Genomic DNA, 17,717 nt, shown 5'->3' with positions numbered 1-17,717 from the left:
TAACCTCAAACAGTCTATAATTCTGATAGTTTCATCTTTTTTTCCAGATATTTTGTTTCATTTGAGGAACAGCCAGCAATGAGTGATAACAGGAAATAAGTATTTTGGTTAGATAGTTTTGTTTTGTTTTGTTTTGCTTGCTGTAGTTGATGCTATCAGTGCCCCAGCCAGGTGACACTCATTCTTCTGTTACAAACCTGCTTTTCCTACTGCACACATCTGTGACTGCCTGAGGGCATTCCTTGGTTCCAGGAAGCACACTTGACCATCACATGGGGCAAGCTGTCAACTAATGACACATAAGAGCTGGTGTGGCTAGGACAACTCTGAGCCAGTGTATGTCCCCAGTGGAACTGAGCTGGAGTTACCACAGTGATAACCTGCTTGTTAACATATCCTGTGTTGGCTCCCTTCCTTCCTTCTGAATTATGCTTCTCTTAGTGATAGGTGCTTCCTGGGCTTACCTACAAAATAAACTATTTGCACTCAAATTATTATCTCAGGGTCTGCTTCTTGAGGAAGCCAAACTAAGACATCTGCCAAGATTTTCCAGATGTAACCTACAGCATGCTGTAAATAAAAACATTTACTAGAATGGTATCTGTACACACTATCACAAATGAAGCTCATGGCTCTGAAGTGTGTTCATGGCCAAGACTCATTAGGTCCAGTGGAAAAGGGTCACAATGAACTCTGTCCCCCAACACTGCTTTTGAGATTATTCATTAAAAGTTTGGATTATCCTGAGAATGCTGCTCTCATTTAAAAAGTTCTAGAGCAGTGCTGCCAAATGGAAATACTCTTCTCTGTCCAACATGTGGCTGTTGTGCTCTTGAAACATGACCAGTGCACTGAGGAACTTAATTTAAATAGCCACATGCAGCTAGTGGTCACTCTATTAAGATTACACAGTTCTAGAGTTCAGTGAGGATACGAATGTTCTTTCATAAAAGTTTTGTTCTCCTTCTCATTTTTTTTATCAGTCTTTTTCCCCTTGCACCATGCTTTTCTCCTCCGAGTTGGCTTTATCTCAAATGCTGGTGTGTCTGTGTCAACAGTTTGTAAAGCCACTGACTGCACAGAGCTGAAGGGTGGGGTTGAGGCAGGTACTTCAGAAAGCCAGCCAACTGGTTTTACTGAATAGTTTGATGTAGTTACTTAACAATTTATACAACATTTGATTTGTGCTTGCAGTGGATGACTTACTAGCAATACCAGCCTATAAAATATATATGGCACTGCTTTGCTCATTTAATATTAGTCCTTCAGGTAATTTACTACAGTTAATTCTTATATTTAATTGAAAATTTTCAATAAGCCACTACTTGCCCTGTCTGATGGTTGAAGCCATTCCAGATGATAAGTAGTCATGATAATGAGTACTCTTTCTGTGGCTGCCAAGGCCCTCCACTCTTGCCTGTCTCCCGTGCTGCCCTCTAGCCCTGTGGCCACCTTTCTTTCCTGCACCTGCCAAGATCACTTCTAATTTGGAGGCTTTGGACTTGTTTATTCTGCCTGGAAAGTTCTTGGAGGTCCTTCCCATTTGGCTGCAGCCCAGATGTGCCCTCCTCAGACAGGAGGCCTTTTTTGACCACCTAATTATGTTCCTTTTCTAGATTATCATGCACTTACATTTGGATGGGGGAAAAAACTGATGAGGAGTAAATACATGGGGGGGAAAAGGATATTTGATAGGAATTATGAAGAAAGTATTGCAGACAATATCAGAAATTATGTATTTACTGTGTCTTTGGGGCCCATATGAGTGCATGGTGCTGGTAGGGACTCTGTAAATATTTGTTAAATGAATGAACAAAATTCTAGTTTTGAAGCCAAAGATTCAAAAGTGTAGACCAAAAGCAAATAGATAAAAAGTATACTTTCACCATCTATTTGTAGAAATACTGTAATTTAAAAATCTGTAATTTTATTCTTCATAAATATTCTGGTATATATTATAACTTTGTTTGGCATTGCTAATATTTCAAAAGCAAAAGAAAGGCACTTTCTGCTCCCTCTCTCTGCCCAGAGTGTAACAGATATCTGTAGATAGTTCCTGATATTTAAGAAGCCTTACTATAAATTGTATAATTAAATCTTTAAAACCTTAGGCAAAACAATATAACCAATTCTGTTATCTCCCTTTCTCCTACTTTTCAAGCTTGGAAGTCTAGTATTAGATTTAAAATCTAAGTTTATATTCTTTCAATTGTATGAATAATCAAGTATATTAAGACATAATTTTTATCAAGTAATATTACAGTGATTTTGTTTCATGTTTAATTGCCTAAACCTATCCATTAAAAATTATACTTTTAATCTGAATGCTTTTTATGTAAGAAGTGCAGCTGGATCTGTGGGTTCTAGCACTCCTTGAAACAGATGGTCTTGGAAAAGAGAGGGCCAGATATTTCAAATCCACATCTGCATTGATGGTGTATGATGGAGCCTTTATTTGAGTGTGGTTCTGTATGAGATGGGGTTTTTTTGGTTGTTGCTTTTTAGATTTATAAAAATATTGAATTGGATTCTAGTGCCCTTGTATCAGATGACTTAGATAACTTAGGTTCATATTGATTTATGTTACATTGCATAGCCTATATTTAGACAATATTTTAAAATTACATTTTAAAAATCCTTAATGTGTATTCAGTATCTATTTGATATTAAAATAGATAACCCTTGGTGAAATAGAGGAACTACTTATTTTAGACCCATAATAATTAGGTAACTACCACTTCTGTTTATATATGATTTTAATAAACTGTCCTCTTTTATAGGTTTTGAAAACATTGAATTGACCCCTCTTGCTGCAATATGTGTGAAAATATATTCTGGAGGAAAAGAACTAAAAGTCAATGGCTCTATTCAGATTTCTCTTCCTCTTCTACGTCTGAATGATGTAAGTGCAGGGGATCGCATACCTGCTTGGACATTTGATATGAACACAGGTATGTGAGCTAGCTTAAAATATTCTGAATATTTTGCATATTTGTCAATTGACTAGCTGACTGTTTTATCTTAGAACTTGATACAGCTCTAGTTTTTCAGTAACATCACAAATGTATTTGTTAGTGACCAAAATTGACCTCACTTTAATATAATACAACTATTGGGGAAATGATGGGAATACACATGTCAAAAAATAGCATTATTTATTCATTCCATTACCTTTTTGTAGCACCACCATTCTGAGGTAGAAATAATTTTTTAAAATTATCTCTGTTCTTAGAAGTTTGCTTTTGTTTTGATAAGCTCATAATACCTATCTAAGAGCATGGTTTAAGGCAATTGGGAAATGTATGCTAGTTTCATGAAAAAAAATAACATTATGTTATTAAGAGATAGAAAGAGTAATTGTTTTTCCAAAGAAACCCCTTAGATACTAGTTTTGTTCTCTGGGTTTTGCCTCCTAAATAGCAGCTGGAAATATATGTATATTTTCATCCTCAGCTTCCTTTTGTTTTGTTCATGGGTTCCCATGTAAATAAGGTAGGAGTGTAAGTTACCAAAAAAAGAAAGAAAAGAAAAAGGAAAATGATCAGCCCACAGCTGAAAAGTTTAGAGGTAGGACTTCCTTGGGTGAGTCATGTACAGTCTAGTTAGTTTCACAGGGCTTGGGCTTGGTTTCTCTCCTCCCCGACTCCCATCTGTTTGCTCTGTATTAGCACCTTTCTAGGATAGGATTTCCCTTCAGAGTGACAAGAAGGCTGTAGGTGCTCTAATGTTATACTTTGCCAGGTTGAAGGCCAGTGCAGAGATTTTCTTAGGAGCTATATATAGCAGAAGCCCTTGGACTCACTGTAGTTGTAGAGTGGAGTTTGCATGCCCATCTTAGAACCTGTCTTTGTGACCTGCAAATTGAATGCACAGATTTATTTAGACTTCAAGTCACGTGTTGAAGCTGGGGTAGAACCCTATACTGATCATGTTGACGGAGAATAGGGCACAATAGATCCTCAAAGGAGACTTGAAATGGGATTTCATGTGGGTAATAAGACCCCCAAAACACATATGTTTTCACTATAGAATATAAGCAGTAATGTATCTATGTTTTAAAGAAAGAGTGGAAACTATATAACCATGATAGTATGCTACTGAAATCATTAGATTAAAAACTCTAAGATTTGGAGTCTAGTCTGTTTACCAGCAGTACTATTTGGAATAAGTCATTTAACTTATTTGGGCCTCAGTTTCCTGATTTGTTGAATGAGGAAGCTGTGTTAAGGCACTTAAAAAAAGAATATCTGTTGTTTGAGTCCCTGGTTGCTGATTGTTCTTTCTGGCCAAGGCATTTATCTCTAATGTACCTTTCAGTGGCAACATTTTTTGAATTGATTTATCACTGATGTAACACTTGTGGACTGTTTAAAAGCAATAGATTAAATTATTCTCATCATTTTCAAGTTTCTCTACCTTATTAAAATACTTTTTTACATGTTGTAGATAATTCCCTATAATAAATCAATAAACCATAATACAAATATACACCAAACTCAAATAGCTTTGTTATGCTATTTATAAATAAAACTTCATAAGAGGTATAGGTTTTACTGAATTCTTTTTTCTTCTGACAGCAAATTTTACTGGATGAGGTAACATTTATTGAAAGTTTAGAAGATCTAGTTCTATAAGAACAATACCAACAGTACTAGACGAAAACAATATTTAGTAAAAAATTAAGGCCATAAAATAGTATATTTAATCAGAATATCAGAACACGTGATACAAGCTATCTTAATATGCAGTTTAAATAGAATCTGGAGAGTCATGATTTTTCTAAGTATGTCTATGTCCTTAGTTTATTTTATTATTATTATTTTCTTTTTTTGAGACAGAGTCTTGCTCTGTCACCCAGGCTGGAGTGCAGTAGCACACTCTCAGCTCACTGCAGCCTCCACCTCCCAGGCTCAAGCGATTCTCCTGCCTCAGCCTCCTGAGTATGTGGGATTACAGGCATGCACCACCACGCCTGGCTAATTTTTTGTGTTTTTTTTAAATAACTATTTTGTTTTAATATAAAATGACAATTTTTTTGGAATGACAATTCTTAATTTGTATGCCAAAAACATGTATTAATATCAAGAAATGTGAAAATTTAGTACTTTTTAATTTTAAAACTCACCAAATTAATAGATGAGTTTTTCACGAATTCCGTGATTAAGGCTTTGTGATCCAGTTTTTTGAAGGTCTGATTCTAAGGTGAGTTTATTTCAGTACCTATTACAATAATAGGTGTCGTAATTGATAATTTTTGTGTTTTTAATGGAGACGGGGTTTCACCATGTTGGCCAGACTGGTCTTGAACACCTGACCTTGTGATCCACATGCCTTGGCCTCCCAAAGTTCTGGGATTACCGGCTTGAGCCACTGCACCTGGCCATCCTTAGTTTATTTACAGTGTTTTTTGGTCATGACAAATGATCCAAATTATTCTATTACAGTATATACCATATTATAATATGATGTGATATTTATTAGCCTATGATAATATATTGCCACAGTTTTCATAATCTTTGAAAAAGTCCCATAACGTATTCTATGCATGACCATCAGTTCTTAAGATATATAACTGTAACTAACTGGTATTTTTTACATACCTTCCTTTTTAGGTGCTTGGGTAAATCATGGTCGGGGAATGGTCAAGGAACATAACAGTCATTTAATCTGGACATATGATGCACCACATTTGGGCTACTGGATAGCAGCTCCACTTCCAGGAACTAGAGGTATTGTAAAAAATGAAAGTAATTAAAACATATAATCCAAATAGTCTTGCTGGAATTGATAGCAGCAGACCTCAGTTTTATTCTAAGCACTGCCACTTACAAGCTGTATGACAATGGGATGGAACTTGATCTCAGCATTTTTTTTTTCATGTGTATAAGGTCTCTTATAGTTATATCTGATGAATCTGTGAAGAGTGAAGTTTGTTCAAATCAAGTATTTTCTTAGTCTACTTTTTTTTAATGAATAAATTCTGTCCAAATCAGAGCTTTTGGTTGCAAGCAACAGAAAAATACTTTGAGTAATTTAAAAATATGCTATATTAGAAGGATGTAGGGAGTTCACAGGAACCCAGGGAAGGCTGAAGAACCACATGCTGAAAGGCAGGACTCCTTGCCGTGCCAGATGGCCTAGTTAGCAGCCTGCTTGACAACCTTTGCCAGGTTGCTGCTGTGTGGTGGCTGGCTCCAACCCTTTCCAGCCCTTTCCAGTATTTTCCTTATACTATTCCTGGTCATTCTAGGGCTGAAGAATGATCATCCCATTGGCCCACTTTTGGGTCATGAGCACACATGTTACTTGGTGGGGATTGAGGAGGAGAGGAAGGGCTCTTGGAAGTCTGCAGACACCATCATTCAAGAAAAGACTGAGGATGTATTAAATCAAGCTTGTTCAACCCCCAGCCCACAGGCTGTATGCAACCTAGGACAGCTTTGAATGAGACCCAATACAAATTTGTAAACTTCCTAAAAACATTGAGTTTTTTTGTGATTTTTTTTTTTTTTGAGCTCATGAGCTATCATTAATGTATTTTATGTGTGGCCCAAGGCAGCTAAAAGATTGGACACCCCCGTACTAAATGAAAATTGGTCTGACATTTTGAACAGAAGGAAGATGGAGGCTGGGGAGCAAAACCATGAATTGTCCCCTAGGGAAGATCTGTTCATATTCTAGGAAGAATGAGAATTTTATTTCCTTATATTTAACATGTTGTCAAATTATCTAGGTAATTTGTACCTCAGGAAACCCTACATTGATCTCAAGTTGTGTACATTCCTCAAAATATTCAAACATTGCATATTTTAGCCATTAAATTTTGAAAAAAAGAAAAATTCTCTAACCTGCAGTAGTCTAGACTGGTTGCACTGTCAGCCTGCTACCCTGGGCCTTTTGGGTATGTGTTGGCATAAATCAAATTGCTTCTTGGCTTTCCCTGCCACCAGCTTTCATGAGTCAATTATGATAGCTTATATTCCTTTATTTTTGTAGGTTTGTGTTTTTACAGATTAAAAACAAAGCAAAAGTTTAGTGTTATTTTAGTGAAGATTTTAGAGTGAAAGTTGAATACATGATTGAAGATTATGATATACATGCATTAGAGATAATTCTTTTGGTTTATCAAGTGTTTTGGCTCACAGCTGAGGGGTAGTTGCTACCTGGGTATTTCATACTGATTAGGAATAGTCCTAGTACTTACCCTGATCCAGAACATGGATGGCATTTTACATATGTTTATCTGCAGCATTTTGTCATCTAACATTATTATAACTATCTATTATTTTGAAGGCTATCGGTTTTCTCTAATTTTTAAAATCAAGTTTGATTGTTATTTTCATTCTGTGTTGGCAAGTTTGAATTTTCTTTTTTGATTGGGTCTTGCTATGTTGCCTGCTCAGGCTGGGCTCAAACTCTGGATCTTCCCACTTCAGCCTCTTGAGAAGCTGGGACTAGGTAGCCATATATAATCACGAGAAATGTTCTTTTTATTTCTATTTGAACTTAGTGCTTACAAGATTATTTATTCAGAAACCAGAGGGTGGTTACTTTTGCTTTTCATGATGCAAAATATCATACAATCTTGCCAGCTGTCTGGCCTTATCCCATTCTATATTTGCAACTATAATGAAATATCGATGAAAAACTAATTTCATACAACTCATTTCATTTTTAATAAAAATAACCTATGGAGCATTTCAGTTTTATAGAGAAATGTACTTACACTAAAAATATATCTAAAATAACTGAATTACGTAAGATAGCTTTATGAATTACAAAAGCCAAAATTATTTTCTAAAACCACGTGGAAGTTCTGTTCCAGATTATTTATTGGAAAAGATGTTGTTTGGATGAGTACGAAAATAAAAGTAGGGGCTTCTTGTTTAGTTTGAATTAGAGATCTTCTAGTGATGCTTTTGAAGAATTTATTCTGCAAGCATATCAATCAAAGGAATACTACATTAGAAATATGGATAACTTGATGATAGCCCTTACTTTGTCTGTAATTAACTGAGTGAGCTTGAAATAGGTACTTACCCAACTGAGCATTAGTTTTCTTGTTTCTAAATTGGGAGAGTTGGATATTGTGTTAGTCTGCTCAGGCTGCCATAACAAAATAACTGCAGAGTAGTAACTGGCTATTAACAGAAATTTATGTTCTCACAGTCTGGAGGCTACTGTCCAAGGTCAAGGTGCTGTCAGGGTTGGTGAGGTCTCTTCCTGGCTTCTACATGGCCATTTTCTCAAGGTGTCTTCACATGGTCTTTCCACACACCAACCAATTCTCCAATTTTCAGTGGACGTTGATTATATCCTATAATTCAATTCAGTCCTGACATTGTCTACTTACAGTTAGCATCAGACCCCTCAGGTTAAAGGTTTAATCCCATAGGACTGCCCCCATTTCAGGTGCCCATTGCAAGCAGCAGGTTCTCAGATTTGGCTTCAAATGGGGGGGTTTGCACAATTCTCTCCTCAGGTTTGATTATTTGCTGTGATAGCTCACAGAAATCAGGGGAACACTTACTTACACTTAACAGCTTGTAATAAAGGAAACGATAAAGGATACGGATGAAGAGCAGATGAAAAGGTACATAGGGCAATGGTCCTGTGTACAGGAGCTTTTTCCCCCAGAGTTGGGGTATATCACCCTTCTGGCCCGTGGATGTGTTTATCAACCTAGAGGCTTTACACACCCTACACTTGAGGGATGTTGATGAAGGCTTCCTCGTGCAGGCATGATCAATTATTAACTTAATCTCCAGCCATTCTCCTTCCCGGAGTATGAGGGGTGGTGCTGAAAGCTACAAGCTTCTAAGCATGGCTTGTTGGTCACCAGCCCCCAGGCATGAGCCCGCCCAGAGTCAAGTTAGAACAAAAGATACTCCCAACACCCAGAAAATTCCAAGGGATTTAGGAGCTCTATGTTAGGAAACAGGGTCAAAGACCACATAATAGAACAAAAGACACTCCTGGAACCCCTGTTGCTCAGGAAATTCCAAGTGTTTTAGAAGCTCTGTGCCAGAAACTAGGGACAGAGACCAAATATATATATGTTGATTATGACACAATTCCTAATGTCCCTAAACATTTTAAGATATATAAAATCTCAAAATTGTGCCTATGATGAGCTAGTGTTTGCAGAGCTTCTTTAGTTATAAATGTGGTTAATTTGTTTTTTAAAGTTTAAATAGAATTCTAGAATTCCTTGGAAAAATATTAAGTGCAAGAGATTAATTTTTCAGATTGGTGTAGGAGAGTAGGTGGTTGAGTACAGTTTAATAAGCAAGTGTTTTAAATGTGCATTTTAAATATACTTGAATGAAAAAAAATGCTTTTCTACCTAACTCCTTTTAGACATGCATGCACACAGACAGATGCATTCTCTTGCTACTGCCATACGTATAGGATTTGGGGCAAACTCAATATGTCAACATCCTGTTTCCAAATGTGAGTTTTGTTGGATTCCTGTGGAGTTGTTAGCATTATTCCATTCTGGAAACAAACTCATTTATGCCCAGTTATAATCAAACCAAACCTCCATACAAATCTACAGATAGCAGAAAGTTACTCTCATTTCTTGTTTGACAAAATTTCATATCGTACAGTGTTGTGTTTGTCTATTAAATAAGATAGATCAGTCACCATCTGTGAAATCATGGCCAATAGTAGAGTGCCCGTTTTAATATAACCTTAAAGCTTCATTCAAGAATAGTGTGGTATAGCTAAAACTGAGCGCTTATCATGAGCCAAGCACTGGTCTGTGTTTCACAAGTATTTACTCATATCTAACCCATGTGAACTGCTGAGGATTAAATAACTGTTACTCCTCTACAGATAGGGGAAGTAGATACAAAAGAAATGAAACTTTCCCAAGACTGAATAAAAATAAATGGTGAGGTGAGAGTTCCAATGCAGACACTTTGGCTGTAAAGTCTACATGCATAACTGCAATACTGTTTCTCCAAATCTTTAGTGCAAAATTTGAAAGATAAAATTAAAGAGGTGGTGGTCCCTCAAATTCTTCAGTGTCCTCAGTGCAGGTGGGAGCCTCATTCTGGATGTTTTCTCATGGTAAAGATGACCAGAAACCAGTTGCCCCACCACTCACTCTTCTTACCCTATCTCCCTGAATACATATTAGAATATAATTGGTACTGATAAGTAGACTTATTATATACCTTTTTGAGCTTTGTGATATTGAAGTCTTTGTGATATTGAAGCAGATTACCTCAAGATTAGCTGCCCAATAGCATTCATCTTTATCATGTTTTTAAATGTTTTATCTTTGTGGGTACATAATAGGTATTTATATTTCTCAGGTACATGAGCTATTTTAATACAGGCATACAATGCATAATAATCATGCATAATAATCACATCAACATAAATGGGGTATTTATCACCTCAAGCATTTATTTGTTATAAATGTTTTAATTATACTCTTTATTTTTAAATGTACAATTATTGTCTGTATTCACTCTGTTGTACCATCAAAATACTAGATCTTACTCATTCTAATTAACTAACCATCCCTACTCTCCCCTAACCCCACACTACCCTTCCTAGCCTCTGGTAAACCATCATTCTACCCTCAATTTCCAGTTGTTTTAGTGTTTAGCTCCCACAGATGAATGAGAACATGCAAAGTCTATTTTTCTGTGCCTACCTTATTTCACTTAACACAATGTCCTAAACTCCCTTTCATGTTGTTGCAGATGACAGGATCACATCCTTTTTTATGGTTGAATAGTACTCCATTGTGTATATATGCCACATTTCCTTTATCCATTCATCTGTTGATAGACACTTAGGTCATTTTCAAATCTTGGCTACTGTGAACAGTGCTGCAATGAATATGGGAGTGCTGATATCTCTTTGATATACTGAGTTCCTTTCTTTTGGGTATATAGCAGTGGGGTTGATGAGTCATATGGTAGCTCTATTTTTTTGGGGGAACATCCTAATTGTTCTCCATAGTGACTATATTAATTTACATTCTCACCAACAGTGTAGGAGGGTTCCCTTTTCTCTACATCCTCACCAGCATTCATTATTGCCTGTCTTTTGGATAAAAGTCATGTGAACTGGGTGGGATAAGATGATCTTATGGTAGTTTTGATTTGCAGTTCTCTGATCAAATATGTCGAGCTTCTTTTCATATACCTGTTTGCCATTTGTTTGTCTTTTTTTGAGAAGTGTTCTATTCAAGTCTTCTGGTCATTTTTTAATGGGATTATTAGAATTTTTCCTGTTGAATTGAGTTCCTTATATATTCTGGTTATTATTTTCTCCCATTCTGTGGGTTGTCTCTTCTCTTTGTTGATTGTTTTGCTCTACAGAAGCTTTTGATGTTATCCCATTTTTGCTTTGGTCACCTGTACTTGCAGGATATTACTCAATAAATCTTTGCCCAGATTTATTGGAGAGTTTCCTCAGTGTTTTCTTTTGGTGATTTCGTAATTTGAGGTCTTAGATTTAAGTCTTTAATCTATTTTGATTTGATTTTTGTATATGGTAAGAGATAAGAGTCTAGTTTCGTTCTTCTGCATAAGGATATCCAGTTTTCCCAGCACTGTGTATTGAAGAGACTGTCCTTTCCCCAGTATGTGTTCTTGGCATCTTTGTTGAAAATGAGTTCACTATAGATGTATGGATTTATTTATAGGTTCTCTGTTCTGTTCCATTGGTCTTAATATGTGTGTTTTTACCACTAGCATTCATTTTTATGTTGAAATCATCCTAGTCAGCTTTTACTGCAGTAAAGCTTATCACAATGCCATTCCTTACGTATGTTCTCATAGCAGGAGGATAGTGGGTCAGTTGTGCTCCATTTACTCTAGAGCCCAGGTAGAAGGAGATGCAACTCTTAATCCTTCAAGTCTTAGAATTTTTGGATTCTATTTCTTTATACCCCTGCTTGCTTTGGTAAATCCTTTTTTTTGAATTTGTCTTTAAAATTTTTAAAGATTAAATAAAATAGTAAATACAGCTGATAATCAACATTCTATCTTAAAATCTCTTTGTACAAAGCTCAAATTAGTTAAAAATATTTTCTCCCAGTTTATTTTACCAATTTTTTTGTTACTTGGATCACCAGTTTTACTGCCTGTTGAAACAGTTTTCTCACTGCCTGGCCTGGAAGCCAATGTCGTATGTTTTAAGCTTTCTATAGCAGCATCTCAGCATCTTCTGTCATAGCCATTGCTGCAGTAACAAACAACCCTGCTGTCTCGGTGGCTAACGATATCAAACACTTATTTGCTACTTACATTTCATGAGTGTTTCAGGTTGTCTGCTACACTGTTGGACTTGGCTTCATTCAGTTCAACAGATACTCTCATTCTAGACGCCAGGTTGAAGGAATGAAAACTCTCTGGGATATGCTATTCACATATTAGAAGGCTTGAGCAAGAGGGCAGAGCCATACCATGCAAACTTATTTAATATGCTCACATTTCATTGGTTAAAGCGAGTCAGTCAATGAAGCCAACGGATAGGGAAGGTTTACTTCACCCATAGGGAAATCTGTCATAGGAGGGGAGCAAACAAATAAAAGTGTGTAACCTATTCAATGTGCCTCACCCAGCATGTGACATAGTTGAGAATTTGATCTAAAATAACATTTTCTCTTTGTTTATATTGAACCATGTAGGTTCAGGTATAAATGAAGATTCCAAGGACATAACTGCCTACCATACAGTATTTCTTACAGCCATATTAGGAGGAACAATAGTCATTGTCATTGGATTTTTTGCTGTACTACTTTGTTATTGCAGGTAAGAAAATATTAATGGCTATAAACAGAAATTATCAAGGTATGGTATCATTTCAGTGTATTCTGTACATTGAAAAGTTTATTTGTAGAAATAAATTTAATTTTACAATATATCTTTATTTTTAATCTGCATATCTCACAATAGCATTGCACATATATGATGTGTAGATTGTGGAGTGATTTTTAAAAAATGAACCATTTGTGTCATAACTTTTAAATATTTTTTGCCTTCTCTTCTACTCTAGGGATAAGTGTGGTACTCCACAGAAAAGAGAAAGAAATATCACTAAACTTGAGGTCCTCAAGAGAGACCAGACAACTTCAACAACACACATAAATCATATCAGTACAGTTAAAGTTGCATTAAAAGCTGAGGACAAGTCACAGTTATTCAATGCCAAAAACTCCTCATATAGTCCTCAGAAAAAGGAACCATCAAAGGCAGAAACAGAAGAAAGAGTTTCCATGGTAAAAACTCGGGACGATTTTAAAATCTACAATGAAGATGTTGCATTTCTATCAGTCAATCAAAATAATTACTCAAGAAACCCAACACAGTCTTTGGAGCCCAGTGTAGGGTCCAAACAACCTAAACATATTAACAACAATCTATCTTCATCTCTAGGTGATGCTCAAGATGAAAAGAGGTATCTCACAGGTAATGAGGAGGCTTATGGGCGTTCCCATATTCCTGAACAGCTTATGCATATTTACAGCCAGCCCATTGCCATTCTTCAAACATCTGACCTTTTCTCCACGCCAGAACAGCTACATACTGCTAAGTCAGCTACTTTGCCAAGAAAGGGACAGTTAGTCTATGGCCAACTGATGGAACCAGTAAATCGAGAGAACTTTACGCAGACCTTGCCCAAAATGCCAATTCATTCTCATGCACAGCCCCCAGATGCCAGGGAAGAGGATATCATACTTGAAGGTCAACAGAGCTTGCCATCCCAAGCTTCAGATTGGAGCCGATATTCAAGCAGTTTACTGGAATCCGTCTCTGTTCCTGGAACACTAAATGAGGCTGTTGTAATGACTCCATTTTCATCAGAACTTCAAGGAATTTCAGAACAGACGCTCCTGGAGCTGTCCAAAGGAAAGCCCTCCCCGCATCCCAGAGCCTGGTTTGTGTCTCTTGATGGAAAGCCAGTTGCGCAAGTGAGGCACTCCTTTATAGACCTGAAAAAGGGCAAGAGAACCCAGAGCAATGACACCAGTCTGGACTCTGGGGTGGACTTGAATGAGCTTCACTCAAGTAGAAAGCTCGAGAGGGAGAAAACATTCATCAAAAGCATGCATCAGCCCAAGATCCTTTACTTAGAAGATTTAGACCTAAGCAGCAGTGAGAGTGGAACCACCGTCTGTTCCCCTGAGGACCCAACTTTAAGGCACATCCTAGATGGAGGGAGTGGAGTGATTATGGAGCACCCTGGGGAAGAGTCCCTAGGAAGGAAAAGCACTGTTGAAGATTTTGAAGCTAATACATCCCCCACTAAAAGAAGGGGCAGACCACCACTAGCCAAAAGAGATAGCAAGACTAACATCTGGAAGAAGCGAGAGGAACGCCCACTGATTCCCATAAATTAACTCCAAAAGGGATTGTGTGTCTGCTGTCTCGTGCCGTTTATTCTTGCTTCTTGTTGTAAATTGCAGTATGAACTTAAGAAGTTGAGACTGAGCAATCTCATGGTTCTTGGACATGTCTCAAGCAGAGTAAATGGTAATTCAGTAATCAGAGAGAAAGATACCAAGGAATGCTTTTTCTGGCCTATTCATTTATTTTTGGGTAATGAATTACAGTATCCAAGTTTTCAAAATGTAAAATAGCATCAAGATGTTAGTTTTCTGAAAATGTTGCTCGGCCAGCCAGTTTGGCCTTGACTCTCTTAAGAATAAACAGTGAAATATATACTCCTCAAGTTGCCTCCAAAAATGTTGCCTCTGCCATGGTGACTACCCCATGGAACATTTAGAAACAAAACTGACTTCAGGCATCATATTCTTTTAAATGTTACTATTACGTCCTCTTCTGCCTATACTTAAAAATAACTTGATAAATGACTTGGACTGATGTTACTCTGGAGTTATCTCAAAGAAAATGTTGTTTGGTCTTTAAACAGCATGCGTATTGTATCATCCCAAACGTAAATCCTACGTTTATATAATATGAGCAAGAAGCTACTTGGTCATTAGAGAGGGAGACACCAGCTCTTTGGTTGTTTTTGGATATAACTTCACAAAATAAGTAAGGTATTAATTTGTAATTTAGAAATTTGGCAATTTTTATTTAAAAATTAATTATTTTTTCTTCCCCTCAACAATGAAGCAAGCTTAGCTGTCAAGGAAAACTTTTTACAAATCTGAAAAAATAATCTATGACTTTGATTTAAGGCTCACTGATACTTTTAGGCTAAATTGGTTTTAATATATTTCTTCTACTCTAAAAACCTGAACTCAGTCACTTAAAGGCTATGAAATTTTAAAAAATGATGTGAAAGTTTCTTTTGAACACTAAAATAAAATATGTGGAGATAAAAATAAACATTGATTTATTTTTCTTAAATGTTGATGAGAAGAAAAAGAAATGCCATTTTTTCTGAGGCTCAAAAATACCTTCAGTATAGTAGTTGTATCTCCAGATATTGATTTGCTTAAAAAATGTTTAAGAAAAACAGTTTCAATTTCAGGGGGAAAGTAAAAGCTTTTCCCTAAGTTACTTATAGCCTTTGCAACTTCTTTTTTCAGTTTTGTAAGTAATATATCTATATTCTTTTCATCATAGCAAGCATTCAATGTGAACAACTTTTTAATTAACTCAATTACCATTCATACATCCTAAAAATAAAAAGCTCATTATTCATTAAAATCAACTGATCCCATTTTTCTTAAAATTTCCCTGAAGGCAAATGTCTGAAGCACCTTTCCCTTGTGGGGGTAAAAATCCTAAATTGCTTTGTTTTTCATTCCCTGCTATTCAACATGGGAGCAACATAGAGACCGTCAACAAGTTCAGTGAACCAAAATAGCCCATTTGCTTCAGTAAAATTATAGCTAGATGTGCAATTTTTTCCTGCAACTTCTGCAACATCTAACCTGTCAAATAACCTTCCTACCATTCTGTGTTAACCCAAAGAACATAAAGACCCTAGGTAAATATTTGCTATATATTACTCCAATCCATAGAAGAAATAAATGTTTTGGGTAATACATAGGCTTCCTTTTCTTTTTTTTTTTTTTAAGTGATAAGGCTTATAACAATTAGAGAAGGCTTCTTATTGGTCTTACACAGAAAGATACATCAAAAGCAGCACGAATGAAAATGATTTGGAAAAGGTTAAAGTTAGTGCTCTGCTGAAGTGCCTTTGATATAGACTTGCATTATTAGAAGGATATAACATCTTTTTTAAGTGTGCATTTTCTTTCAGTTAACCAAATTAAACAGATGTGCAGTTTTATTAAAAATATAGACCTAGTGTTTCATGTTGGAACAATAAATTTTGCATGTGAGTAGTATTTCTTGTTTTTTGAATACAGTATATATTGATGATAAATTATGTTGGAATGAAGTCAGAAACTATATAGCAAAACTTTATATTTTAAGTGTTTATTTTTCCCACCTTTAAATAAAAATGTTTCATCTCAGCTTGGTAATGAAATACACATATTGGTGTAAGGGTATACCATTCAGGTATGCCACTTATTTTATTCATTTTTGTGTAAGGGAAATGAGATGATGTATCCCAAGGGCTTTTCTAGAACTACTTGTTTGATTTCAGAATAAAACATTATTATTTTTACACTGCACATGCTGTTCGCAATTGGTAATTATAGGCAATTTATCTTTTCTAATGATCAAAAGAGTGTGACTTCTCATTTGTGAGTAGTTCACAAATTTCCTGTTAAAAAGCTGAAGCCATCTACCTTTTCTTAACCCAAGTGATAATAAACAATATTCACAACTTTCTTAAATTTTTAAATTGAAAACTAAGGTTTTTTTCAAATATAAACCTAGATGATTTTGGTCACAAATTGTTAACATTTGTCGATCCATTGTATATACTTTGGATATATATTAAAGGCAAAACTATCTCTCGACTAACTGATGGATTCATTTACTAAAGCACAGCTATATGTATTTTTGAATACATATTATGATCTTGAGACTTTATAAATCAATTTTTATGACTTTATGCAGTTGTATAGGGATTATGCCCTTTTATAATACATAGTATACCACAAAGATCACAAATGTTGAGGAATGAAAGCACTTCTTTGCTTTGGCAATCATTTTCAGGCCACTATGTGTTTGAATCCTCTGGTATTGATATGTATTATAGGGTTTTAGAGATCTGTGGGTCAAATGATGTCCCTCAAAACTTCCCAGAAAGGTGAAGCTCAAAGTCACACATTCATTTATAAGGCGCATGAGTTTCTCATTTTCCCATGTACCAGCATTGTAAAGGAATTCAGCTGTATTAATTTCTATTTCAGATCTAGAATTGACATTTTGCCTTCTTATTTCCAGGTGTTTCTATTTTTTGTATTCTTTCAGAGAAATCTCATATTTCGGTGTATTTATTGCTGTTACTACTATATTTACTGCTGAAAATTGTAACAACCTGAAGATTTGTAAAATGTTAAACATAGTTCATCAAAAATAATAAAATAAATCTAAAATGTGCTTGATGCATTGTTTAATTTTTGGTAAACTAGAAAACATTCCTCCCTACATTGCCATTTAATCTAATAAATATTCAATTATTACTTATTACATCTCCTACAGTAAAATAACCCCTTTTGTTTATATAATGAACTTGATATTTCTTTATACTTCATGTCTCCAAAGTTCCCATTTTTACTGTTAGAGCTGAGTGTAGACAAATTGTTTTCCATCCACTGAGGAGACTTAAGACAATCTGATCGAATCTAAAAT

At 35.7% G+C, this 17,717-nt stretch overlaps 1 protein-coding gene across 1 annotated transcript in view; it reads left to right on the top strand.

Moving 5' to 3' along the window:
• The window catches only part of FAM171B (family with sequence similarity 171 member B), a 72,104-nt gene extending 54,640 nt beyond the window's left edge, over positions 1-17,464 (top strand). The window contains exons 5-8 of the mRNA XM_050752497.1: positions 2,781-2,951; positions 5,613-5,729; positions 12,659-12,782; positions 13,027-17,464. Of these exons, the coding sequence (XP_050608454.1) occupies positions 2,781-2,951; positions 5,613-5,729; positions 12,659-12,782; positions 13,027-14,371 (1,757 nt within the window). The 3' untranslated portion in view covers positions 14,372-17,464. The remainder of the gene's footprint in view (positions 1-2,780; positions 2,952-5,612; positions 5,730-12,658; positions 12,783-13,026) is intronic.
• Positions 17,465-17,717: the final 253 nt, after the last annotated feature.

The sequence above is a fragment of the Macaca thibetana genome, chromosome 12 (genome assembly GCF_024542745.1).
Source record: "Macaca thibetana thibetana isolate TM-01 chromosome 12, ASM2454274v1, whole genome shotgun sequence".
Lineage (NCBI taxonomy): Eukaryota > Metazoa > Chordata > Mammalia > Primates > Cercopithecidae > Macaca > Macaca thibetana.
Note: the sequence above shows the minus strand (reverse complement) of the source record. Positions and strands in the feature narration are given on the sequence as shown.